The sequence below is a fragment of the Lithobates pipiens genome, unplaced genomic scaffold, assembly GCF_037356315.1.
Source record: "Lithobates pipiens isolate NorthernLeopardFrog02 unplaced genomic scaffold, aLitPip1_a1.2 Scaffold_23, whole genome shotgun sequence".
Lineage (NCBI taxonomy): Eukaryota > Metazoa > Chordata > Amphibia > Anura > Ranidae > Lithobates > Lithobates pipiens.
This window is the reverse complement of record NW_027507785.1, coordinates 192,650,439-192,676,427: the sequence shown is the minus strand read 5'-3', so window position 1 is coordinate 192,676,427 and position 25,989 is coordinate 192,650,439. Positions and strand designations below refer to the sequence as shown.

The 25,989-nt window shown below is 41.1% G+C and overlaps 1 protein-coding gene across 2 annotated transcripts; it reads right to left on the bottom strand.

Moving 5' to 3' along the window:
- Window positions 1-9,506: 9,506 nt before the first annotated feature.
- Window positions 9,507-21,958, bottom strand: WNT8A (Wnt family member 8A). Of its 2 annotated transcripts, none has more exons than XM_077452704.1 (6): window positions 21,936-21,958; window positions 15,575-15,608; window positions 15,302-15,440; window positions 14,555-14,680; window positions 13,308-13,450; window positions 9,507-10,166 (listed from the first exon to the last, which is right to left on the bottom strand). In XM_077452704.1, exons 1-6 carry the CDS (start codon window positions 21,947-21,949, stop codon window positions 9,603-9,605), a joined length of 1,020 nt encoding a protein of 339 aa, XP_077308830.1. In that variant the 5' UTR covers window positions 21,950-21,958; the 3' UTR covers window positions 9,507-9,602. The 2 variants fall into 2 exon arrangements, with proteins under 2 accessions (XP_077308830.1, XP_077308829.1); XM_077452703.1 differs by lacking the exon at window positions 21,936-21,958 and adding an exon at window positions 15,697-15,844.
- Between the last annotated feature and the right edge of the window lie 4,031 nt (window positions 21,959-25,989).

The window sequence follows — 25,989 nt, the reverse complement described above, 5'->3', positions numbered from 1 at the left end:
GGGGTTCAGGAGTTGTGAAGAGGTAATCAATTTAAGAGGAGCACAGAGTTGAGCCGTTTAAGAGGGGTGCAGGTTGTGATTCAAACGTTATCATTGTAGGAGGGATGCAGAGGTGAGCAGTGTAAGGGGAGTGCAGAGGTGACTAGTATTAGAGGGTGCAGAGGCAAGCAGTGTAAGAGGGATGTAGAAATGATCAGTGTAAATGGAATTCAGGAGCATATGTTGGCAATGTAAGAGGGATGCAGTGTGTGTGTAGAGAAGATTAGTCTAAGGGAAATGCAGATTTGGTCAGTGCGAGGGAAGTGCAGAGTTAAGCAATGTAGGAAGGATCCAGGGCTGTGTAGTAAGAGGGATGTAGAGGTGCATTGGTGAACAATGTAAGAGGAGGTGCAAAGGTGAACAGTGGTACAATGGAGAGCCAAGCTAAGCAGTTGTGGAAAAGGGATGCAGAGATAAGTGACGGACAAGAAGTGCAGAGGTGAGCAATGGAGTCCGGGACCATTTTAATAAGGCTCTTCTTAAAGGTTTTATTTTTCTGTCCATATTTTGTATGCATTATAAAAGTATACTTTATATATTGAAAGAATTCAAGTATATAAAAATGGCTGTGCTAAAGATTTAGGGTTTATGAACATACAGCTCTTTTATTCATTGTATGTCCTTTTTATAGATTTAATTGCAGATGTATAATTTTCTATGGGTCCATGTACACAGCTGCATAACGATCAGTAAATGTAAATTGTGTTCAGATCTGTAAAAAAAATAATAATCTACACATGTGGTCCTTCATAAGTCTTTGATAACATTTAAATGGGTGCAGCAGAAATGCACTCTATTGGAGGCGACTGTCCTAGTAACAGAAGGCGCTAGGCGGCAGAAGTCATCTGCATTCTAGCAACAAAGGAATGCTAGGTAGCTTCCTTCAGAAAATGCCTGCATCCTAGCAACAGCAGACCATTGAAGCTGTAACGATGTACACATGTAAACCTTGCTAAAACGTTACATGCATACATTGTATAGAGCATTTTTTATGCAGAAACTTGTTGCCAGCTACTGCATGTGTCCTAGCAACAGAAAGAAACTAAGCAGCAGAAGCTGTCTGCCTCCTAGCAACATAATAGAGCTAGGCAGCTTCTTTCACATTATAGCAACAGAAAAATTCTAGGTGGCAATAGCAGCCTGCATCTTAACAATACAAGGTAGCTTTCTTCAGAAGCTGCTTATATGCCAGAAACAAGGGGATACTAGGTAACTTCCTTCAGAAGCTGCTGTAATCTAGCAACAGGAGGACACTAAGCAACAGAAGCTGCCTGCCTCCTAGCAACAGAATAAAGCTAGGCAGCTTCTTTCATGTTTAGCTTATGTCCTAGCAACACAGGGATGCTATTTAATTTCCCTCAGAAGCCATCTGCGTACTAGCAACATAAGGACACTAGGTAGCAGAATACAAAATAATGCAGCGCTAAAAACAAAAAACATAATTCTAAAAATACATAGGGATAAAGTCCAACAGCTCTTAGCCCTTGTACACACGCTCGGAGAATCTGTCGGAATGTGTCCTATCGGACCGTGTTGTCGGATAATCCGACTGTGTGTGGTATGCATCGGACTGATTCCGTCGGAATATCCATCAGATCCAATTTTCCAACTTGTTGGAAATATTTTCCGACCAACTGGTTCGATCGGACATACTCCGATCATGTGTAGAGAATTTTGATCGGACCAAGTGCCACGCATGCTCAGATCAAATTTCTACATCAAAGCTATTGGCTACTAGCCTGAATGTAGTCCCATCGTAACGAAATTACGTCATCAGGTTCTGAAAGATCGGATTTTTCGACAACTTAGTCCGACCGTGTGTATGCAACAGTTTCGGACAAGATCCGACGGACAAAATTTGACGGATTTGGTTGTCGAAATCTTCGACCATGTGTACAGGGGCTAAGACATATAGACAGTCCCAGTTCATATAGTTTGAGAGCCAAAGATGATGCAAAAGAAGGCACCAACAAATAAAGGTAGACTCCTAAGTAGTGATCAGGGTGTTCGAAGATGATTTCAGGTAATGTGCATCCTTATCTGTGCTTCCACCACTGTAAAAGCAGGCCACTCACCTCACTTTGTGGACCTCTGAATTAACAGAAAGGTCATTCAAGCATTCCCCACAGGGGCAATCATAAGATGAAATTCTGCCTCTTAGCCAATCCAATGATCGAAATCCAGCCTCAATAATGTGGCAGCAGTATAACACTCTCATATACAGTTGATGGATACATGGTTCCTTATTTCTCTGCTCTTCTGCAAGTGAAAGTAAAGTTCTTTTACAGGCATGTCCTCATTTTTTATTAGCTCATCTGTCCAGCTGTTCCTTAGGACACCTTCTGGCATAGACTCTGCTCCCACTATCGACACCAGACTTTCTCTGTCGCAATAATAAAAGGCTGCCTCAGGAAATTCAGCTGATTTGTAGGGTGCCCAGCTTGATTCTGATTTTAGTGGCTGAATTCTGCGACCACTTGATCCGCTCAAGCGTATCAAAAGGAAAATGATAAATGGTCTTCACAAATGTTCACAAATAAAGTGTGGCGTGCATTTTTATTCAGCCCCCAGTCAATACTTTGTAGAACCACCTTGCGCTGCAATTACAGCTGCAAGTCTTGTGTATGTATGTCTCTATCAGTTTTGCACATCTAGAGTGAAATTTTTGCCCATTCTTCTTTGTGAAATAACTCTAAATTCTAAAACATGAATATGCTGGTATCTAAACCATTCCATGGTAGCTCTGGCTGTATGTTTAGGGTTGTTGTCCTGCTGGAAGTTGAACCTCCGTCCCAGTCTCAAGGCTTTTGCAGATTAATGCCGCTTACACACGATCTGAATTTTGGTCGGAAAAAGCTCTGATGGTTTTCAAGACGGAATTCCAACGGGATTTCGCTCAAGCTGTCTTGCATGCACAAGGTCACACCAAATTCCGACCGCCAAGAATGAGGTGATGTACAACACGTATAATGGGACAATAGCCAGCAGCCAATAGCTTCTGTCTCGTAGTTGAATTTGAGCATGCGTGAGTTTTTGCACGTCGGAATTGCATACACACGATCGGAATTTCCGATGAGAACCTGCTCTCAATCTTTTGCTGGCGGAAATTTGGCTAGAAAAATTCCGATGGAGCATAAACACTGTCACATTTTCTGACGAAAAGCTCTCATCGGTCTTTACTGGCCAAAATTCCAACCATATGTACGCGGCATAACAGGTTTTCTTCTAAGATTGCCCTGTATTTGACACCATACATCTTCCTATCAACTCTGACCAGCTTCCCTGTCCCTGCTTAAGAAAAGCATCCCCACAACAGGATGCTGCCATCATGTTTCAAGGTGGGGATGGTGTGTTCAGGTTGATGTGCAGTGTTATTTTTCCGCCACACATAGCTTCTTGCTTTTAGGCCAAAAGGTTAAATTTTGGTCTCATCTGACCAGAGCACCTTCTTCCACATGTTTGCTGTGTCCCCCACATGGCTTCTCACAAACTAAAAATGGGACGTCTTATGGATTTCTTTCAACAATGGCTTTTTTCTTGCCACTCTTCCATAATAGTTGTCTAGTGGACAGTTTATCCCACCTGAGCTGTGGAACTCTGCAGCTCCACCAGAGTTACTGCCCGGCCTGTCAGTTTAGGTGGGCGGCCATGTCTTGGTAGGTTTGCAGTTGTGCCATACTCTTGCAATTTTTGGATGATGGATTGAGCAGTGCTCCGTGTGATGCTTTTTTTTATAACCTAACCCTGCTTTAAACTTCTCCACAACTTTATCCCTGACCTGTCAGCTGTGTTCCTTGGCGTTCATGATGCTGTTTGTTCACTAAGGTTCACAGAACTGCTGCATTTATACTGTATGCTTACTGAAATTAAATTACACACAGATGGACTCTTTGTATTAATCAGGCGACTTCTGAAAACAATTGGTTCCACTCCATTTTAATTAGGGGTATCAGAGTAAAGGGGGCTGAGTGCAAATGAATGCCACACTTTTCAGATATTTATTTGTAAAACATTTTGAAAACCATTGATAATTTTCCTTCCATTTCACAACTATGTGCAACTTTGTGTTGGTCTTAGGCCGCGTACACACGGGCGGATTGTCTGCCCAACTAAGTTCGTCAGACAATCCGACAGACAGTCCGTTCAAAATTTGCATGAACGGACTTGACCACACATGATGAGCAGACAGTCCGCTGAAAGCGTGCGTGATGACGTGTACAGCACGTACGACGGGACTAGAAAAACGACGTCCTATACACTGCAATGCAACCTTCGGCCGTGTAAATCCTTTCTGAGCATGCGCCATACTTAGTCCGTCCAACTTGCCTACACACGAGCGGACTGTCCGCTGAAACCAAGTTTGGACGGACAAAACCAAGTTTGAACGGACTGTCTTACGGAAATTCCGTGAGGCCGCGTACACACGGGCGGACTGTTCGCTCAACTTTGTCCGCTGAACAGTGTTTCAGCGGACAGTCCGCTCGTGTGTGGGGCTTCAGCGGACAGTTTCAGCGGACAGTTTGACGAACAAAGTTTTTCGGAAATTCCGAAAAACTGTCCGCTGAAACTTGGTTTGAGCGGACAGTCCGCCCGTGTGTAGGCCACTTTCGAAATGAGCAAACTGTTCCCGCTCGGAGGAAAGTCTGCTCATTTCGAGCGCGTGTGCAGGTAGGCGGGGCCCGCGAAGGAGACGTCGCGGGCTCCGCCGCCTGGTATGGACTTAAAGGGGAACCCCAACGCCGAAAAAAATCGGCGTGGGGGTCCCCCCAAAGTCCACAACAGACCCTTGTCCGAGCACGCTACCCGGCCGGCCAGGAAAGGGGGGCGAGCGAGCGCGCCCCCCCTCCCGAGCCGTACCAGGCCGCGTGCCCTCAACATGGGGGGTGCCTTGGGGAAGGGGGGGCCGCGCGGCCCCCCCAACCCAAAGCACCTTGTCCCCATGTTGATGAGGACAAGGGCCTCTTCCCGACAACCCTGGCCGTTGGTTGTCGGGGTCTGCGGGCGGGGGGCTTATCGGAATCCGGGAGCCCCCTTTAATAAGGGGGCCCCCGGATACCGGCCCCCCACCCTATGTGAATGAGTATGGGGTACAATGTACCCCTACCCATTCACCTGTAAAATAAAAGTACCCCAAAAAAAAAACACAACACACGAGATAAAATATTTTATTGCACAGCTCCGGGGGTCTTCCGTCTTCGGGGGTCTTCTCGCCGGACTCCTCTTCTCGCGGCCACTTATATAGTGACAATGGGGCGGTGTCACATGGTATATGTCACATGGGTTGGTCACATGGTGACCCCGCCCCTTACGATGTCATAGTCCCCATGTGACATCAACCCATGTGACCAACCCATGTGACATATACCATGTGACACCGCCCCATTGTCACTATATAAGTGGCCGCGCAGCGCGGCTCTGGCATTCCGGCCGGAGAGAGCGACGTGTCAACATCTCCTGGAGAAGAAGAAGATGAACAAGAAGAAGAACGGAAGGCGACCGGAAGGCGACAGCGGCGACAGAAGACCGGGCCACCGCCTCTAAAAGAGCTATAAGAAGGCGCGGTGGCCCGGCAGAAGAACGGAAGGCGGCGGCGACAGAAGACCGGGCCACCGCCTGCAAAAGAGCTATAAGAAGGCGCGGTGGCCCGGCAGAAGAACCGAAGAGGGGGACAAGACCCCCGAAGTCGGGAGAAGAGGCCGGCGGCGGGGAGGAATAAAGCCGGACTCCTCCGCTAGCAAAAGAGCTACAAGAAGATAGCGGAGGAGTCCGGCGAGAAGACCCCCGAAGACGGAAGACCCCCGGAGCTGTGCAATAAAATATTTTATCTCGTGTGTTGTGTTTTTTTTTTGGGTACTTTTATTTTACAGGTGAATGGGTAGGGGTACATTGTACCCCATACTCATTCACATAGGGTGGGGGGCCGGTATCCGGGGGCCCCCTTATTAAAGGGGGCTCCCGGATTCCGATAAGCCCCCCACCCGCAGACCCCGACAACCAACGGCCAGGGTTGTCGGGAAGAGGCCCTTGTCCTCATCAACATGGGGACAAGGTGCTTTGGGGTGGGGGGGCCGCGCGGCCCCCCCTTCCCCAAGGCACCCCCCATGTTGAGGGCACGCGGCCTGGTACGGCTCGGGAGGGGGGGCGCGCTCGCTCGCCCCCCTTTCCTGGCCGGCCGGGTAGCGTGCTCGGACAAGGGTCTGTTGTGGACTTTGGGGGGACCCCCACGCCAATTTTTTTCGGCGTTGGGGTTCCCCTTTAAGTCCATACCAGGCGGCGGAGCCCGCGACGTCTCCTTCGCGGGCCCCGCCTACCTGCACACGCGCTCGAAATGAGCGGACTGTTGCCTCGTGTGTGGGCGAGTCCGTTCATTTCAAAAGTTGCGCGGACTTAGTACGACGAACAAAGTTTGCCGTATTTGTCCGCTCAAAAAGTGCCGTGTGTGGGCATGTTCGTTCATTCAAAAGTTTGAGCGGACTGTTTGACGAACTTAGTTTCGGCAGACAGTCCCCGCGTGTGTACGCGGCCTAAGACTTTGTTCGTCAGATTGTCCGCTGAAAAAGTCCGCTGAAGCCCACACACGAGCGGATTGTCCGCTGAAACACGGTTCAGCGGACTAAGTTGGACAGACAATCCGCCCGTGTGTACGCGGCCTTGGACATAAAATCCCAATAAAATACATTTACATTTTTGGTTGTAACATGAAAAAATTTGGAAAATTTCAAGGGGTGTGAATACTTTTTCAAGGCATTGTATCTATGACCCTTTAAGCTACTCTCCTGTTAAGGCAGTGTGGCCAAACTCAATATCTTTATTCTCCTTGAAGAGCCCAGAAGTGCCCCAGGTCTCTCACAATCTAATTGGAATGACAATTCGGAACCTATTCTCTATCTTCAATTATTAACCCCCCTAGCGGTAATCCCGAGTCTGGCTCGGGGTAGAAATATACTGATAGGAGCGGTAACCCCGAGCCAGACTCGGGATGGCTTCGCTCGATGCAGGGGAGGACACGGGGAGAGTTACTTACCTTGTCCCCTGGATCCAGCGATGTCCGCCGCGCTGTGTGATCAGTGTCGAATGCCGCCGAGCTCCATTCCCTGCGGCGTTACGGCACACGGGAGCGGAGAACGGCGGCAAATTTAAAAATGTAAAAAGACACAAAACAAACACAGTACTGTAATCTTACAGATTACAGTGCTGTATTAAAAAATACACACCCCCTTTGTCCCTAGTGGTCTGTGCAGTGCCCTGCATGCACTTTTATATTATAAATACTGTTTTTTACTGCCTGGAATTTGGAGATTGTCCATAGCAACCAAAAAGTGTCAATTTTTCAGTGTTTTTGGATTTGATTACATTATTGAATAATTTTTATTATACTTTATTATATTATAAACTTTATCATACACGGGATGTCTGCTAGACTCTGGTTTGAACAGATTTAAGAGCGTTATTCCTAAGAATTACAGGACTACAAAATAAAAGCCAGATTTCCATGCAAAATAATTGTACCGCTTTCAGCACCTAATTCCAGACTGAATCATACCGCCAGGGAGGTTAATCAATGATTATTGTTTTATTAACGATAAGTTAGGTTCATTTTACTATGTTACAAATGATAACCAACAACAACTATTTTTGAATGGAAACAAATACTTTTGCTGTTTGTATGATCTTTTTTTTTTTTTTAGTTATTATTTGGCCAGTTTGTTTTGCCCTTATGGCTTTGCTGACATTTTGCTAATTTCTCTTCCTGGATCCCAACAATTTATTTTCTTTGGGTTCTTGAATTAAAACGTTTGGGAACCCCAGCTCTAGGTAAGTTTAGCTAAAATCTAAATGCCATTCAATAAATATTAGCCTATTGAACAGACTAGATTATTGTAGCGCTAATATACCTATACCTAGCGCACATTAACTTACACTTTGGACATAAAGAACTACAGGGGCTGATATATACTATATTACCAAAAGTATTGGGACTCCTGCCTTTACAGGCACATGAACTTTAATGGCATCCCTGTCTTAGTCCGTAGGATTCAATATTGAGTTGGCCCACCCTTTGCAGCTATAACAACTTCAGCTCTTCTGGGAAGGCTATCCACAAGGTTTAGGAGTGTGTCTATGGGAATGCTTGACCATTCTTTCAGAAGCGCATCTGTGAGGTCAGGCATGATATGGACCTTACTTTGTGCACTGGTGTGCAGTCATGTTAGAACAGGAAGGGGCCATCCTAAAACTGTTCCCACAAAGTTGGGAGCATGAAATTGTCCAAAATGTCTTGGTATGCTGACGACTTAACCCCTGAAAAACAACGCCACACCATAATCCTGCCTCCATCAGGCAAGGCTCACAAAGACATGAATGAGTGAGTTTGAGGAGGAGGAACTTGACTGGCCTTTCACAGAGACCTAAACCCAATAGAATGACTTTGGGATGAATTAGAGTGGAGACTACAAGCCAGGCCTTCTTGTCCACATCAGTGCCTGACCTTACAAATGTACTTCTGGAAGAATGATCAAACATTCTCATAGACACTCTCCTAAAACTTGTGGACAGCCTTCCCAGAAGAGTTGAAGCAGTTATAGCTGCAAAGTGTGAACCAACTCAATATTGAACCCTATGGACTAAGACTGGGATGCCATTAAATTTCATGCGCGTGTTAAGACAGGTGTCCCAATACTTTTGGTAATATAGTATATGTCAGCCTCTGTAGTTCTTTGTGTCTAAAGTGTAAGTTAATGTGCGCTAGGTATAGATATATTAACTCTGCTTGGATATTGAATGATCATGAGGCATGCGTGCCTGTTGTCTTTGTACACTGCTTTCATGGCTAGCATAACAATTCAGAGAATAGTTTATATCTGTATCAGTGAGATTTGGCCATGCTAGTGTGTGACCAAATCTGGCCCCATGTTTATGTGTGCTTTTTATCTGAATGTGTTACTTTTTATGGAGATATCATAGAACACATACATGTCTAATATATTTGGATTTATTTATTAAAAGATGAGTTTATTTTGCAAAGTGAGTGGTCACTTAGCTTAGTAAATACAGTCAAGATATGTTCACTTCAATCACCCAATGATGTACATTTAGTTTTCCTCAACACATAATTGGAATTTTTCAACATAAGCAGAACTTCCCCCTCAGCGAGCTTGCACCTTTGCTTTCCTAAATGAACAATCTATATCCCTTTGTTAGATCAACCACATTGATTCTTATGAAAAATAATTGAAAGCAACTTCATATTACCTTTTGATAATTTTTTTTGGTGGTGAAAATATAAAAGAACACAGGCACAGATATTTAATTTAAATATTTTCTTAAAAGATACGCGCAACGTTTTATTTTGGTTCAGGCATCACATTCATCATGAAAAGTGCATATGTTTTGTTTTAAGCAATATTTACAACTGACATGCATATCACTATGCAATAGTATACAATGTTTAAATTTACAACGTTGATAAATTAATAGGAAACAACAAAAATAATTCTGCAACATCAAAGAAGATATAAGACGTAAACATTATTGCATCGTCCATGGCAAATGTGTTATTTAACTTATCTCCGATGTCCCCGGTTCTTTTTTTTAATGAAAGTATTGTCAGTAATTTTGTCCTTCTTGGAGCAATAATGTTTGATTACCACTTGCTTGCATTGCTCACACTTTACTGTGCAGCACCAATGGAACTTGCAGTTACAACTGCTAATGATCTCAATCTTCTTTTCTTCCACTTTCAGGCCGCATTCAGTACAAAGCCTTCTGCAGCTTCTCCTCTCCCATTGCGACAAATTTTTACCACTCTGTAAGCATTCCCGTCCCTCTGTTCCCTGAAGACCCAAACTGACATTTTTTAAACAATAATCAGGAGAGTCTTCCAGGAACATAAGCTCAGATTTAGCAACAGAGCCAAAAGCATCAGCTATTGCTCCTCTGTTATCTGCACTATTGCCAGATCTAATTTTCCTCTTGTCCATCTCTAGTTTCAGAGCCTGGTCATGTTTGACTTTCAAGTGATTCCCGATGTCCCGGAATTCCGCAAGCTGTAACCAACACGTTTGCACACTACAGCTTCCAGATACGCCATGGCACTTGCAGGTCCTTTTCATTGTTGCTTTTACTGCCTATTTTTGAAATAAATGCTTACAATTAGACATACAATATTAGACAATGTCAACCTGTTTGTGATATATACAATTTACTGTGAAACTTTAAAGAACAAAAACATGGGGATTTTTTTTTATGCAGAAGAGACATAATGAGGTTGATTTACTAAAAGTGGTGAGTGCAAACTCTGGTGCTGTTGTGCATGGTAGCCAATCAACTTTTAACTGCAGCTTGTTCAACTAAGGTTTGACAATGGAACCTAGAAGCTTTCCTTTCTACCTTTTCTGACTCCTTCTCTATTCTACCTTTCTTCTACCTTTTTCTTGTACCTCTTCCTTCTCTTCATCAGGTTCAAGTAGCTTTACTTTTAATTGCATTCCTTTTTCTGATGATACTACAAAACTATTGACATTTGCTCCTGCTTGAATAATAACAGTGATAATCCCTTAACGCTCTAAGTCAGTGATGGCGAACCTTGGCACCCCAGGTGTTTTGTAACTTAATTTTCCATGATGCTCAACTACACTGCAGAGTGCATGAGCATCATGGGAAATGTAGTTTGAAAAATCTGGGGTGCCAAGGTTTGCTATCACTGCTCTAGATAATCTCGATTTATTAACTTGAGACTTCGTTATATTATTGAATATTCTGTTTATGTTTAGAATTATTCTCTCTTGAATAGTCTATGGAATTGTCTCTTTGAGTTATTAATCTTTTGACTAACTTTTTTTTTATATTAAGGGATTATATTCTTCTATTGTATGCTAACATATTATATTCCTGTGTCGCTTTTGAACTTGTTTCCTGAATTGTTATATTTCAATAAACACATTTTATGAGAAACCTAGAAGCGGATTTTGTACTCTCCAATTATAGTAAATAAATCCTTGTCTCTTCTGCATTGAAGTTTATTACCTGCCTGTCCTCCCTCCACACTGTGCTGTGCATATGCAGTCCATTGTACAATTTTTGGCAATGCTGACATGAACAAGCTCCTGTGCATACACAGGGGCAACGTAATTTTGGCCCAGCCAAAGAAAACAGCTAAAGATCGGTCCCAGGAGTCAGACTGGCTGAAGATGTCAGCACATGGTGTGGAGTTCTGGGACACTGCAGCACTGAAAGTTTTTAAGGTTGAACTGGATGGACTTGTGTCTTTTTTCAACCTGACTAACTATGTAACTATGTAAGTGAAGGTCCATATAGCTCTGATTTAAACGGCACATATTGCATTTTACTTATATACTTAAATGTTAGAAAAACTATACTTAAGTGTTGATTTTCACACTTTGTGCCCAAATCCCAAATTTGCATACAATACACATTTAAGACAATTAAGATAGGGCTAATAAACATGGATACCATGGGTTACGTAAAGACTGCTACATTTTATTCAGTGCTTTTAATAGTGCAATATTGCTGTTCACTTTGGGTAGTAAATGTGTAAGTTTACCTTCAGCAAGATTTTCCAAAAACCCCCCTATGCATTTCCATATCTTCCGAAAAAATATACCAGTGCTCCTCTATTTAAAATGCTGAACCTCCCTCCATCACACATGCAGATGTGGGGGTGGGAGCGCACACGTGTAGTTTGAACAGCCTAAAGCGGCTGCCAGGGGGTGCATAATTGTAATGTCCAGCCCATCTTGTAAGCAGCACGAGTATTGAGGGGCCAATGGTTTTTTGTCGTGTGCCCCCTTTCCCCCATATAATGGGAGGAGGTGCTGTATTTAAAACGGGAGTGATGATATGTAATGGCGTAGGAGAATTTTGCTGAAGGTGAGCTTACCCTTTCAATATATACTTTCAACTAATCATGAAATATGGCACCCTGAATAATTAGAAATGTTGTTAATACTTTTACTTTTTTACTTTTTCTACCCACATGTATTGTAAAATTTATTGTTATGAAATAACAATAACACATATTTTTTATTCCCAACAAACAGCATGTATTTTAAAGGGTACAATGCTATGTCACACTGATATAATAGATGGAATTTTAAAGAAAATCAGTTAGTTACGTGGGCAGCATATTCTGTGTATGTCTAACTTAATTTACTACTACTAGCTTCTTTTTTAAACTATAATAATGTAAAGTAATACAATTTATTAGGCTGTTTATGTTAACAGAAAGAAAATCACCCAGGTAACACAATCAGTGTTGATGTGGGAATAACTCCCTCTGAGCCATCGTGGGCAAGGGAGGGCCATCCCTGCCAGGAGAAGACAGTGATTATCACTAGCGGCTATAGCAGCTGCTTGCAATAATTGTAAGCGAATTTGGCAGGCTGGTTGTACCCTAGTTAATCAATCGATCAACTTGGTACATTCAGCCTGCCCACTAATGGTTCAAATGGTTCCTGCTGAACTGGCCGAGATTTGAACCATGTATGGCTGTCCTTAGCAAACTATAATATAGGCTTTTTTGTGCAGTCACACAAGCATTTGTAGAAAGTCTAAATGTTCCTGAAACTAGTCTATAGGTAAAGTGTGAACTCTACTCAATGAGGTTTATTTACTAAAAATGGAAAGGACAATAGAAACCAATCAACTTCCATTTTTTTTTTTTGTCAAGAAATTAATTAAACAAGCTGAAGTTAAAAGCTCATTGGCTACCATGCACAGCTGCACCAGGTTTTGCACTCACCAATTTTAGTAAATAAACCCCCAATGTGTCAATATAAAACTTTTTTCTAGACATTTTTTTCCCAACAATTTTCATTTGATATAAAAAAAAAACACTGTCATTGCTGACTACAAACGATAGCTCAAATATGCGTAATAGTACAGCAGTAGAATATATTCAGTACATCGTGACTAGAAAAACATTTCCCTTTCAGAATGATATTCCTCTAGTGACCATTCTGGGGTAAAGAAAGTTACCCTATTAAGAACCTTAATCCCAAACTAAAGACACATTATGCAGAGGTGTAAAACTACCTACTGCTTAGCACACACTTCTGTGACGCTTTCGGTGACTGGTCAGAGTTTGCACTTGTCACATTTAGAAGGTGTGAAAGGTACTGAGCCAAAAAATTGTAAGGTTTTTAGAGTGACCCTTCAGTGGAAAGAAGTAGGCTATTCAATTTTAATGCTGGCAAGTTAAAAGAAGTAAAAAAAGAATGCAATTATCAAACAATTGTTAATAAACTTACAAGTCTTCCTGCTTCATTGTTATGTAAGTTCATTAAAGCCCGGGCATCTTGTCCTGTCTCTAGGCCATCCACAAACAATTTTGAGATTCTCTCTCCAAATTCAACATTATCGCTGCATCCACCCCATACCCAGCCTCTTCCACCTATAAAAATAAAAGCATGGGTTCTTTATTTTATTATCCAGCAATGTGTTAACCACACTTTGATAGATTACACTGTAGGAAAAAGCAGATCAACATGCTAAATTCAAATACACAATTAAGGATGTTTATATGTGTTTTCTTTTTGCCTAATGAAAGAAATGTTATTTTGCATATGTAATTTAATGACCTTTTGGGAATCCTCCCACTGTGCCTTACAATAGAATACTACTGCAGGTCACAGCAGGAAACTGGCTGTTAGGACCAGGAAATCAGAGGAACAAATGGAAATTTCCCCTAGCTAGTAAAATGCATGACAGTTCATAGGGTGGCTTTTTTTTTTTTTTTTTTTTTTTTTTTTTAAGGATACATTCTTGTATCCTTAAAAAGCACAATCTTTGCCTCAGTTTTACATAAAATGTTCACCTTAGATTGTCCTGGAATGTTAAGTTCAATACTTAACATTCAAAAGATGAGGTTATATGTTATGTAAAGTTTATGAAACTACATTAATACATAACAATATACAACTGCCTATAATCATTTTATATATTACAAATGTAATACAATGTAAACAGACCAAATGGGTTAGGCATTATTAAAAAAATATAGTATATCTTTACCATTAAAAATATTTTAATCTTATGCACATGGTGACAATGGACAGATAGCTCTTTCATCAAGATGGTTAGGGGTTGAATTATCTGCGATATGGGAATCACTATACTTCTGAGACCCACTGCAGTCATCTCCCTTGCCTACATGACAAAAGGTTTATTTTCTTTTCTCCACAAATAAGAAAAATGATCATCAATTGTTATCAATAAATTTAAAGTCAGAAAATCCTGTACCTCTAATGCTAATTTTCATGTGCTTGTGTTCTCTAGGTACCCTCTACTTGGCTTGATCCTCACACATTTAGTTGCAGTATGTGCTTTAATCAGGCGAAGAAATAGCCACCCTTAAAATATACCACTTAAAATGTAGTCAATACATGTTTATGGCAGACTTGTTATATATAATTAGCACAGCAGACAGTTATTCTAAAATTGCTTGGGCTTTATTTATTTTTAAAATATAGTAAAAACTAGCCAGACTTAAACTTACCAATCCTTCCATTTCTGGAATCATCACATCCGCAGTTATCAAAATCCCCCATGCTGCAGTTCCTAGTCAAAGTATACATTACTCCTGCTGAGCTGATAGCATGTACAAAAGATGTTTCCCTTGTTGCTAAAGAATAGAAAAGAGAGAGGACAAAGATTATCAATGTGTGTGTGTATATATATATATATATATATATATATATATATATATATATATATATACAAAATTAAAAAAATACAAAGACATACTGTGACAATGTGTAATCATGAAAGTTCCAAAAAAAATAAGAAATTATACTTCTGGTGTTATAGGACTCCTTTCAGTGATGGTTTGGTTTGCATATTTTTTTTACCAGGGCTGAATATATATTGATCATAATTTTGAAATATAAAACTGGAAACCTGGAGACAATTTTATAAACAAGACAATACAGACAGAACTGAGGGTGTACGAACTGCAGGAATTCATTACTATACAATACAACGGTGTACTGTGGTCAAATTAGTGAAGGACGATTATCTTATTGAGCAAGTCCACCTTAGAGAATATGAAATATTAGTTAACTATAAATTGTGCCCCATATTAAATAGCATGTATTTGCTAAAGAAAGTATATACACCATAGGTACCCAGTCATTTTTAAAATTGAAATGAAAACACTGAGTAGCATTTAATAACAACTATGATCCAATTTATATACCAATGTGCTATAAAACGACTTTATATTATGCATAAAAAGTTAAATTACCAGATCTGAGACCATTGTGGGTTGCCAGCTGAAGAGCGCTTTCTGGACAGTTCCATCTTTCCCATGCAAACTGATATTTACATTCCTCAATGCCACTCTGAGCTCCAGCTGCCACACTTGAGGAATATGTCAAATATGCCTTTGAAAAAAAATACCATTAATATAGTTACAATTATATATATATATATATATATATATATATATATATATATATATATATATATATATATATATATATATATATATGGATAAAATTGAGAAAAAAATTATTACCTTTGGTCCTGTCATCAGAAAGTTGTTGACTGACCTAGAACAAGAATGAAGAATATGAAAGATTAAATTAAATTAAATTAAAGGTTTTTGTTATAAAAAAGATTATTTGTATTCAAGCTTACCATGCTGATGCAGTGAAAAAGGGGCAAAATACTAGTATAGTTGCAAGAATGTAGAATATTCTGTATTCCATGGTTAATAATCCTTTCCAGTATAATCCAAGATGATATTCACAGAGTGGGAAGATCCCCAACAACGAATAGCATTCAATACTTGTGATTCTTATAAGGCACTAGAAGGTATGACAGGCACCCTGGTTTTCTGTAGCCAATGGCATTACTTAGATGAGAATTCATTGGCTAATGCATGAAAAGGTGACACCCACAGTAACACTTGGGCAGACAATGAAAGTGATTCAGTGTTACAGTAATAAAGCAATACACTTACAATAGTGTGACTTTAATTATATTAAAAGTTTCTAAATGGCTTAGTTAAACCTTCCTTTGACAATATCATAGCCAAATAAGTTACCTTCATTGTGTACCAATGCAAAAAGTCATGATGCCGATATATATTTAATGCCCATTTTAATTAAATCTTATCAGTAGAATTAAATAAATGAACAAATTTAAAGAAAAGTAAAGACAGGCTAGATATGTCACACATACCTATGCCTTTGCCTTAACTGTTTGTATGATTAGCACTGTTTGTTAAAGGAGTGTTGGACAGTAGTTACATTTTAGGCAAAAATAAATATTTTTTAGGATGCGAGCTTTCATGGCTGACTAAGGCTGCTTTCACACTGGGGCGGGAGCAGCGTCGGCGGTAAAGCGCCGCTATTTTTAGCGGCGCTTTACCGTCGTTTTAGCGGCGGTGTGCGGGCGCTAGCGGGGTGGTTTTAACCCCCCGCTAGCGGCCGAAAAGGGGTTAAACCCGCCCGCAAAGCGGCGCTTTGCCGGCGGTATTGCCGCGGTGTCCCATTGATTTCAATGGGTAGGAGCGGTTTAGGAGCGGTGAATACACCGCTCCTTCACCGCTGCAAAGATGCGGCTGGCAGGACTTTTTTCACCGTCCTGCCAGCGCATCGCTCCAGTGTGAAAGCCCTCCGGCTTTCACACTGGAGTTAAAGGGGCTGTTTTTTTTCAGGCGTTACACAGGCGCTATTTTTAGCGCTGTAACGCCTGAATACCGCCCCAGTGTGAAAGCAGCCTAAGTTTGTCTTCCTCGCTTGTTCACATTTGCATCGGTAGCACAAGAGAAACATGCTGGTAAATCTCCAGTGCATGTTTGTGTTGCTCACTGCATTTATTAAATGTTGTTTTTCTAAAATATTTATTTTATATATATATATATATATATATATATATATATATATATATATATAGTATCTCACAAAAGTGAGTACACCCCTCCGCCTACAGTTGTTTAACAGTGTAAATTTGCTGTCCCCTTAAAATAACTCAGCACGTAGCCATTAATGTCTAAACTGCTGGCAACAAAAGTGAGTACACCCCTAAGTGAAAATGTTCAAATTGGGCCCAAAGTGTTAAAAATAAAAAATATTTTGTGTGACCACCATTATTTTCCAGCAGTACCCTAACTCTCTTGGTCATGGAGTTCACCAGAGCTTCACAGGTTGCCACTGGAGTCTGATGGATGTTATAGACCTTGTGCTCCTCAACCTTCCATTTGAGGATGCCCCACAGATGCTCAATAGGGTTTAGGTCTGGAGACATGCTTGGCCAGTCCATCACCTTTACCCTCAGCTTCTTTAGCAAGGCAGTGGTCGTCTTGGAGGTGTGTTTTGGGTCGTGATCATGTTGGAATACTGCCCTGTGGCCCAGTCTCTGAAGGGAGGGGATCATGCTCTGCTTCAGTATGTCACAGTACATGTTGGCATTCATGGTTCCCTCAATGAACTGTAGCTCTCCAGTGCCGGCAGCACTCATGCAGCCCCAGACCATGACACTGCCACCACCATGCTCAACTGTTGGCAAGACACACTTGTCTTTGTACTCCTCACCTGGTTGCCGCCACACACGCTTGATACCATCTGAACCAATAAGTTTATCTTGGTCTCATCAGACCACAGGACATGGTTCCAGTAATCAAGGTCCTTAGTCTGCTTGTCATCAGCAAACTGTTTGCAGGCTTTCTTGTACAGTCTTCCTTCTGGGACGACAGCCACACAGATTCATTTGATGCAGTGTGCGGTGTATGGTCTGAGCACTGACAGGCTGTCCCCCCACCCCTTCAACCTCTGCAGCAATGCTGGCAGCACTCATACATCTATTTCCCAAAAACAACCTCTGGATATGATGCTGAGCATGTGTACTCAACTTCTTTGGTCGACCATGGTAAGGCCTGTTCTGGTGGAACCTGTCCTGTTAAACCGCTGTATGGTCTTGGCCAATGTGCTGCAGCTCAGTTTCAGGGTCTTGGCAATCTTCTTATAGCTTAGGCCATCTTTATGTAGAGCAACAATTCTTTTTTTTCAGATCCTCAGACAGTTCTTTGCCATGTTGAACTTCCAGTGACCAGTATGAGAGAGTGAAAGCGATAGCACCAAATTTAACACACCTCCTGCCCAGTCAGACCTGTGACCTTGTAACACTAATGAGTCACATGACAACGGGGAGGGAAAATGGCTAATTGGGCCCAATTTGGACATTGTCACCTAGCGGTGTACTCACTTTTGTTGCCAGCATTTTGGACATCAATGGCTGTGTGTTGAGTTATTTTGAGGGGACAGCAAATTTTGCACTGTTATACAAGCTGTACACTCACTACTTTACATTGTAGCAAAGTGACATTTCTTCAGTGTTGTCACATATTTACAAAAATGTGAGGGGTGTACTAACATTTGTGAGATGCTGAATATATATATATATATGTTGACTAATAATAATAATACAGTTAAATGTATTAAATGTAGAGCTCTTTCAACAGCTATAATTCCATTTATCCCCCTTTAGACCTATGCACTGTGGCAATATGTGGTAAAACACACATTTTACCTAAGTTACTACAATGTACAGCATCATTCAACACTTTTTGTGGCGTATTGCTGTGCTATTCATTTAGATTGACATGCAAACAGACATGCCAATGCACCCACTCTGGAGTACACCATAATGTATTTGCTGTATATTATAGTACACTGCATTAAAATAATGCCCCACAACAAACTGCAAGGTCTGAAGGGGCCTACATTTTTAAAATGTCGGCTAAGTTGCATGACTTGCTTTCAAAGTACTTCAACTTCTTGTTGAAGGCCTCTATTATTGAAAATGATCTTCATTATAGAGACTGTGCTAGGCTTGCAGTTCTTATCTGACTTCCGGAAATACACTGCTATTAAAAAAAGGGGAAGCTGGATTGTGGATTTTACAAAGGATTCTTTATACTACTGGATAGTTGAATTGTTTCCATAATGACAGTCACTAATTAATTTATTAAAGTGATATTTAAAGTACATTTTTTAAAAATAACAAACATGTTATACTTATTTTGTTCTGTGCAGTGGTTTTGCAGAAAACAGCCCCATCCTCCTCTTCTTGGGTCCCCCGCCTGCGCTCCTGGCTCCTCCTCTTCTCCGAGTGCCCCCATAGCAAACCGCTTGCTATGGGGGGCACTTGTGCATGCTCATTTGTCCCCGCTCTGTGTGTCCATAAGACATATGCCACCCGCTCCCCCCTCACTGGCTGTGAATGACAGCAATGAAGAGGCAGAGACCCGGGGAGAGTAACTGCTCTCATGCACAGCGCTGGATCGAGATGGGGTTCGGGTAAGTATTGCAGGGTGGGGCTGCAGCAGGAGCTGCATCCTGAAGGTTTTTTGCCTTTGGGCATAGAATGAATATTTTAAGACTGAAGCAGATCTCATAAGTAATTATGAAATCTGTCTGTCATCAAAGCATAGCCAAGTGCCAAATATCACTCTAGGACATGGAAGCAGCTGAGTAATTGGCTGCATACATTTTACAGAATGCTGGACAGACATACCTCATGTATAGGTTTAACAAAGGCATGGACTGCATACAACCCAAGTGTTGCTCAAAGTGGTTATATAGAGAAAATATATAGAGAAAAATATGTAGTGCATGGCAATTTTGTCCTAGATGAAATTAGTTCACAATTTCTTTTATCACAGTATTCTGTAATATATGCTGAAATAAGAATTACATGAAGCAAAACAGTTAATGTTTTCATGTTCTAACACTAAACACTAAGTTTCTCCCACAATGTATAATTTATTATCAGGGCTCCAGTAAATATGTAATTTTGCATGTTGCTTTATTTTCCTGAGATTTATTGTATGAGGGATTTTTTTCACAATCCCCCAAATTCTTTGACCAAAAATTTAAATAAATCCTTATATTTTATACTTTAAATGCTGATTTCTGTTGCTAGGTGTACTTGGTCTTCAGACTATAAAAAGTAATTGCTCCTCCAAACCTCTAAACCTGATTAAAGGGTTTGTAAAGGTAAATGTTTTTTCACCTTAATGCATTCTATGCATCAAGGTGAAAAAACATCTGACAGTGCCTGCGCCCCCAGCCCTCCCATTTTACTTACCTCACCCCTCGAAAGTCCCGTGCTCGTCCCCCGACATCCTTTCCACCGTTCAGCCTGGCCACTGATTGGCTGGAGTGGATGGATGGAAAGCAGCGCAGCCATTGGCTCGCGCTGCTGTCAATCACATCCACTGACGCGGAGCGCCGGGGGCGGGGCCGTGTGATACAGCGAGCGGCTATAGCCGCCGACTGTATCACGGGAGCGCGCCCACAGATGCTTCTCACCATGCGAGGGAGCTCGCATGAACGTGAGAAGCACCTGCGGGAGGAACCCGAGACAGCCGCCGAGGGACCCTAGAAGAGCAGGTTCGGGGCCACTCTGTGCAAAACGAGCTGCACAGTCGAGGTAAGTATAACATGTTTGTTATTTAAAAAAAAAAAAAAAATCGCTTTACAATCCCTTTAAGGGCCATTTTCACACTAGAGTTGGCAACCGCTTCTACTGACTGCACTAGGGGGCAGTGTGGTGCACAATTCAGCACATCACATATCTTCCCCTTTTTTTTTGATTTGGACAAGCTTGTACACTTCATTCATGGTGGTGTACAGCAGCACTGTTGTAGAGTGCCATGCGATTCCATGAGCGTGCTATGCGATTCTATACAGTGTGCTGTAATAAAATGCATCATGTCTGCATTTTATCGAAGCACATTGCAGCACAGCTCCAGGGTGCATTGCAGTGTGAATGGGACACACAGGAAACAATTGTATTCTTTGTGTCCTTGTGGTGACAGGAGTTTTATAATGCAGAGCCTTATGACAGTCATGTTGTATTTCAAACTAAAGGACCTAAGAAGCTCACAACAAATACTGAATTCCATCCCATATCTAATGTCTAATGGCACTAGGGCCAGGATCAGGGCATTTATGGATAAGCCCTAAAATAGAATTCCACGCTAAACCTAACTTATCTTAAAAATAACCCCCTCCAACACGTATTCTGATTATTATTTTTGTATACTTACCTATTTTCAGGCTGCTCTAGTCCAATCATGTGATCTGACTCCCTTGTGTGAGCCAGCAGCATCTCTAGGGGAGAGGGAGGAATGCTGACAACACATGGACCATAATAAGCCCATGGGTGTCGCTGCACCCAGGCATACCCAGCCGTTGTCCAGCGCTTTCTCCTGTTGCCTGCTGTCGACGCTGCCTGACACGGGGAGATCATTTGACTGGGCCGGATTGACCTGAAAATACTGTAGGTATGTATACAGTTTTTTATTTTACACAGGTTAGTCAGAATAGTTGTTAAGAGGAATTAAGTAATTTTTTACTTCTTGTCGTCCACGCTATAGCCGAAAGATGGCTACAGTGTGGACCTTAATTGCCGGGAGGGCGTCCAAAGACGTCCTCCCGAGCATGTGCTGTCTGCGCATCCCTGCAGGTTGTGCGCGGCACGCTCTGAGTATATGAGACTCAGGTGATCACAGATCAGAGTAAGGGTCGATCCCGGCCCCTTACCATGTGATCAGCTGTCAGCCAATGACAGTTGATCACATGATGTAAACAGAAGATCGGTAATTACTATTTTTTTCCCCCTCACGCTGTCAGCGTGAGGGAAAAAAAAGCCAGTCACTGGCTTCTGTCAGAGGGACATTGGTTCCTCACACAGAGACCTGCGGCTGCCTCATCTTTACCCACCAGTGCCAAATGCCAGTGCCACCTATCAGTACCCACCAATTCCAACTATCAGTGCCCATCGTGCTCACCCTGCCTCCTACCAGTACCCACAGTACCACCTACCTTCATCCACCAGTGCCACCTATCTATGCCTACCAGTGCTGCCAATCAATTCCCATCAGTGCCTCATCATAAGTGCCACAGATCAGTGTCACCTACCAGTGTCACCTACCAGTGCCTATCAGTGTCGCTTATCTGTGTCACCTATCAGTGCCCTTCAGAGCCACCTATCAGTGCCCTTAAGTGCCACCCATCAATGCCAACCATCGGTGCCCATCAGATCAGTGCCACTCATAAGTGCCACCTCTCATTGCCCATCAGTGCCACCTATCAGTGCCCATTAGTGCCACCTATCAGTGCAGCCTCATCTGTGCACATCAATGAAGGAGAAAAATTACCTGTTTTCAAAATTTTATAACAAACTATGAAACTTTTTTTCAGATTTTTTTAGCAAAAAATAAAAAAAACAGCAGTGATTAAATACCACCAAAAGAAAGCTTTATTTGGTGAAAAAATGGTAAAAATTTAATTTGAGCACAGTGTTACATGACCGCGCAATTGTCATTCAAAGTGTTACAGCGCTGAAAGCTGAAAATTTGTCTGGGCAGGAAGAGGGTTTAAGTGCCCAGTAGGCAAGTGGTTAACATAAGTTAGGTTTAGCATGGAATCCTACCTTAAATATTGAAAAAAAAATAGCTGTTGATTTCAAAAGTAATTTTTTTTTCTAACAGAAATTGTCTGACGTTTGGTGAAACTCTAAAGCCTTGTACACACAATGAGAATATCAGAGGAATGATCATCTGTTTTTTGTTTCATGCTAATCTCCATATCGAAAATGAAGTGGTTACTCAGTTTACGAAAATTCTTGTACATCCGTATACAACTTCGGAAGTGATGTAATGTATTGTATTGTATTTGTATTGTATTTTTGGACGATAACTGTACTGTTTAAAATTAAAATTGTACGATCTGTTATCATACAAGAAATGTTTTTGTGTTTGTTACTTCAGATAATTTCAGATGAACTGTTATGATTGGCTTTCAAAAGCTGTGTACTGACGATCAGATTATCGTACAATTGATTTGAAAGCGGTATTTTTTGTATGATTTTCTGATCGCGTGTACTATGATCTGAAGGTTCCTAGGAGGACATCCAACCATGTCTAGCCATAGTATGATCTCTGAGAATTTTAACTTCAGATTAAACATATTGGCTTTCAATTGTTACTTTTTCAGTGGATCTTTGGCTCAAACATTTTCAGTATGCTGTAAGATTTTTGCAACTAACAGTTCTGTTTTTTTTTTTTTAATTCTGAGCACTTGTGAATGCACTAAAATACCCCCTTCAAGTCCTTTGATGTTCATTGCATTTAAGTGAATGTAAAGCTTAATTATTTTTATTAATATAATACGTGTCATAATTACCTGCTCTGTGCAATAGTTTTGCACAGAGCAACCCTGATCCTCTTCTTCTGGGGTCCCTTGCTCATGTTCCTGGCTCCTCCTCTTCGGCAAGTGCCGAATCTGCCTTGTAAGAAGAGAGAGACACTGCTCTGGGGCACAGCACTGGATTGAGTTTGGGCTCAGGTTTGTATAAGGGTGGGGGCTATGGGAAATCCCGTGGCACAGAAGTTTTTTTTTACCTTAATGCAATGAATGAATTAAGGTAAAAAAAATAGTGGAGAGGATTTAGAATGCTTGTCAGTTTTTATTAGTGTGTGTGTCCCCGTTAAGGAGATTCGCCCTCTCCATTTGTCCTGTTCACCATTATCATTAAAAGAAAAAGTAAAAGGATATCCCAAATGTTAGGTTGTCCCGAGAAAAGTAATAGAGGGGGAATTTTCCAACGAGGACACCAGTTCTGGTGACCTGGGGCTCCCCAAAGAATTCCCTTAATTTGCAAGGATTTTTTTTTCACTTCCTGTTTGGGCATGGGACAGGAATTGAAGGGAAATCTCTGCAATGGGACCCAGATGTCGAAAAAGAATTTGACATTGATTTTGACATACGTTATTAAAGCTCATAGGTCTGAAGGGTCCTTAAGCCATACTCTAACAGCTTAGTTGTTATTCTTAATTAATTCTCAGATTTAAGCATTATGGGTATTGTACCACGTGTGAACAATATTGCAGTCATTATGCCATTAATTCTATGTTCATAAAGGTAACAGATTGATGTCATAACAGCTACTGAATGCATGTAGAGCAGAAGATTACCTGCAAAATTATCTACCATTATTTTAATTGCAGCCCAATATTTATGTTAATATATTATCTCTCAACCAATGTACCTTTTATTCATTGGTCCTAGGTGTGATAATGTCCAGAATAACAATAAAATAATAAGAAACTACAGCAAAAAAGGGTGTATATGTTATCAAGGCCCACTTTATCACAATGTATGCTGTCAGTGCATTGTATTCTAAATAGGTGGCTAGACAATGTAATTAGAAGAGTGTTATACAACATAATGCCCACATGTTATCATAATGGGCCAATTTTGGTACATTCAGGTAAATAATTAAACAATGCACACCATGAATATGTCTTGTGCGTATGACATCAGTGGGGTATAATTGTCATATTATATGCATTATCTTACTACACTATTAGTTCTTTTTTAAATACATTATTATATGTCAGTGTATTAAAACAATATATTCTAAATCTTGAACTCCAGTGATAAATCCAACTGGCCAACTGAAAAAGTCAGTTAAATAAATAAAGTTAAAAATAAATGAGGTGTGGTGCCAAAAAATAACTGGCATGTGCATTTGTTTTATTGATTTTATAAGGACTCATAGATAGTAAATTGGTATGTAATTCATAATGACGATAAAGCAGAACATTAGAACAAAGCTAATTATTTATCTTTCAGATATGACAAAGTCCACTAACATTAAACCATTATTTATTCACATAAAAAATATGTATCGTTCTTCTGTGTTATTTTTTAATAATGTATTTTCTTTATTAAATAAATATTTTAAAAAATCAAAATGCTAACCAGTTTTGCCTAGCACACCAATGACATTACCTGTAAAAGAGAACATTCAGGCCCTTTGAAGATTTCATTTTTATGCTAGATGCGCAAATGCCCATTAGCTGATATTCAATAAGGTGCTGAAAAACAAATAATAAGCACAGTAGTATCCTAATGAGTGCATCAAAAGTAAATCCTTATAAAGCATGGTTCAATTTGCTCTAACAATTAAAAATATTTTTCTAATTCCTGGTGGTAATTGAATAAATATCTAGATAAGCTATGTATTTTTTAAATTGTAGTGCCACTTTATATTGTGAGAAGTGATCTCAAAGCCAGTGTGAATGAGGACCATAGTTGACAGAGAGTGTGATGAGTCTGAAGCATTTTAGGTGGAACTGTACATGGGTGTACATACTACAAAGGTTGTCGTTGGAGTTTGGTATAGACCTCCCAGTGTTAGTGAGGAGGTGGAGACTCAGCTCCTTGCATAAATGGAAAGGGCTGCAAGGGCTAGGACAGTGATAATAATGGGGGATTTCAAATACCTGGAAATTGACTGGAGTAATGGAACTGCTGGGACAGTTAAAGGGCAACAATGTATAAACCTATTACAAGACAATTTTATGGTCCAGTTTATTGAGGCCCCGACTAGGAATGAAGCTCTGCTGGACCTGGTAATCTCAAATCATGCAGAGCTTATTACCAATATTCATATAAAAGAGCATCTGGGCAGCAGTGTCCATAACATGATTTCATTTAATGTTGGCTGTAAGCAATAAACACATACGTGTAAAGCCCTTGTACACACGGTCGGCGAATCCATCGGAATGTGTCCTATCGGACCGTGTCGTCAGATAATCTGACTGTGTGTGGTATGCATTGGACTGATTCCGTCGGAATATCCGTCGGACCCAATTTTCCAACATGTTGGAAGTATTTCCAGACCAACTGGTTCGATCGGACATACTCCGATCATGTGTAGAGTATTTTGATCGGACCAAGTGCCACGCATGCTCAGATCAAATTCCTACATCAAAGCTATTGGCTACTAGCCTGAATGTAGTCCCATCGTAACGAAATTACGTCATCACGTTCTGAATGATCGGATTTTTCGACAAATTAGTCCTACCATGTGTATGCAACAGTTTCGGACAAAATCGGACGGACAAAATCG

Coding starts and splice junctions, on each gene's coding strand:
- WNT8A (XM_077452703.1), bottom strand. CDS start 15,767: ATGGAATACAGAATATTCTACATTCTTGCAACTATACTAGTATTTTGC. Junction 13,451..14,554: donor TTCCAGAAATGGAAGGATTG/GTAAGTTTAAGT, acceptor TTATTTTTATAG/GTGGAAGAGGCTGGGTATGG. Junction 10,167..13,307: donor ACAATGAAGCAGGAAGACTT/GTAAGTTTATTA, acceptor TTTCAAAAATAG/GCAGTAAAAGCAACAATGAA.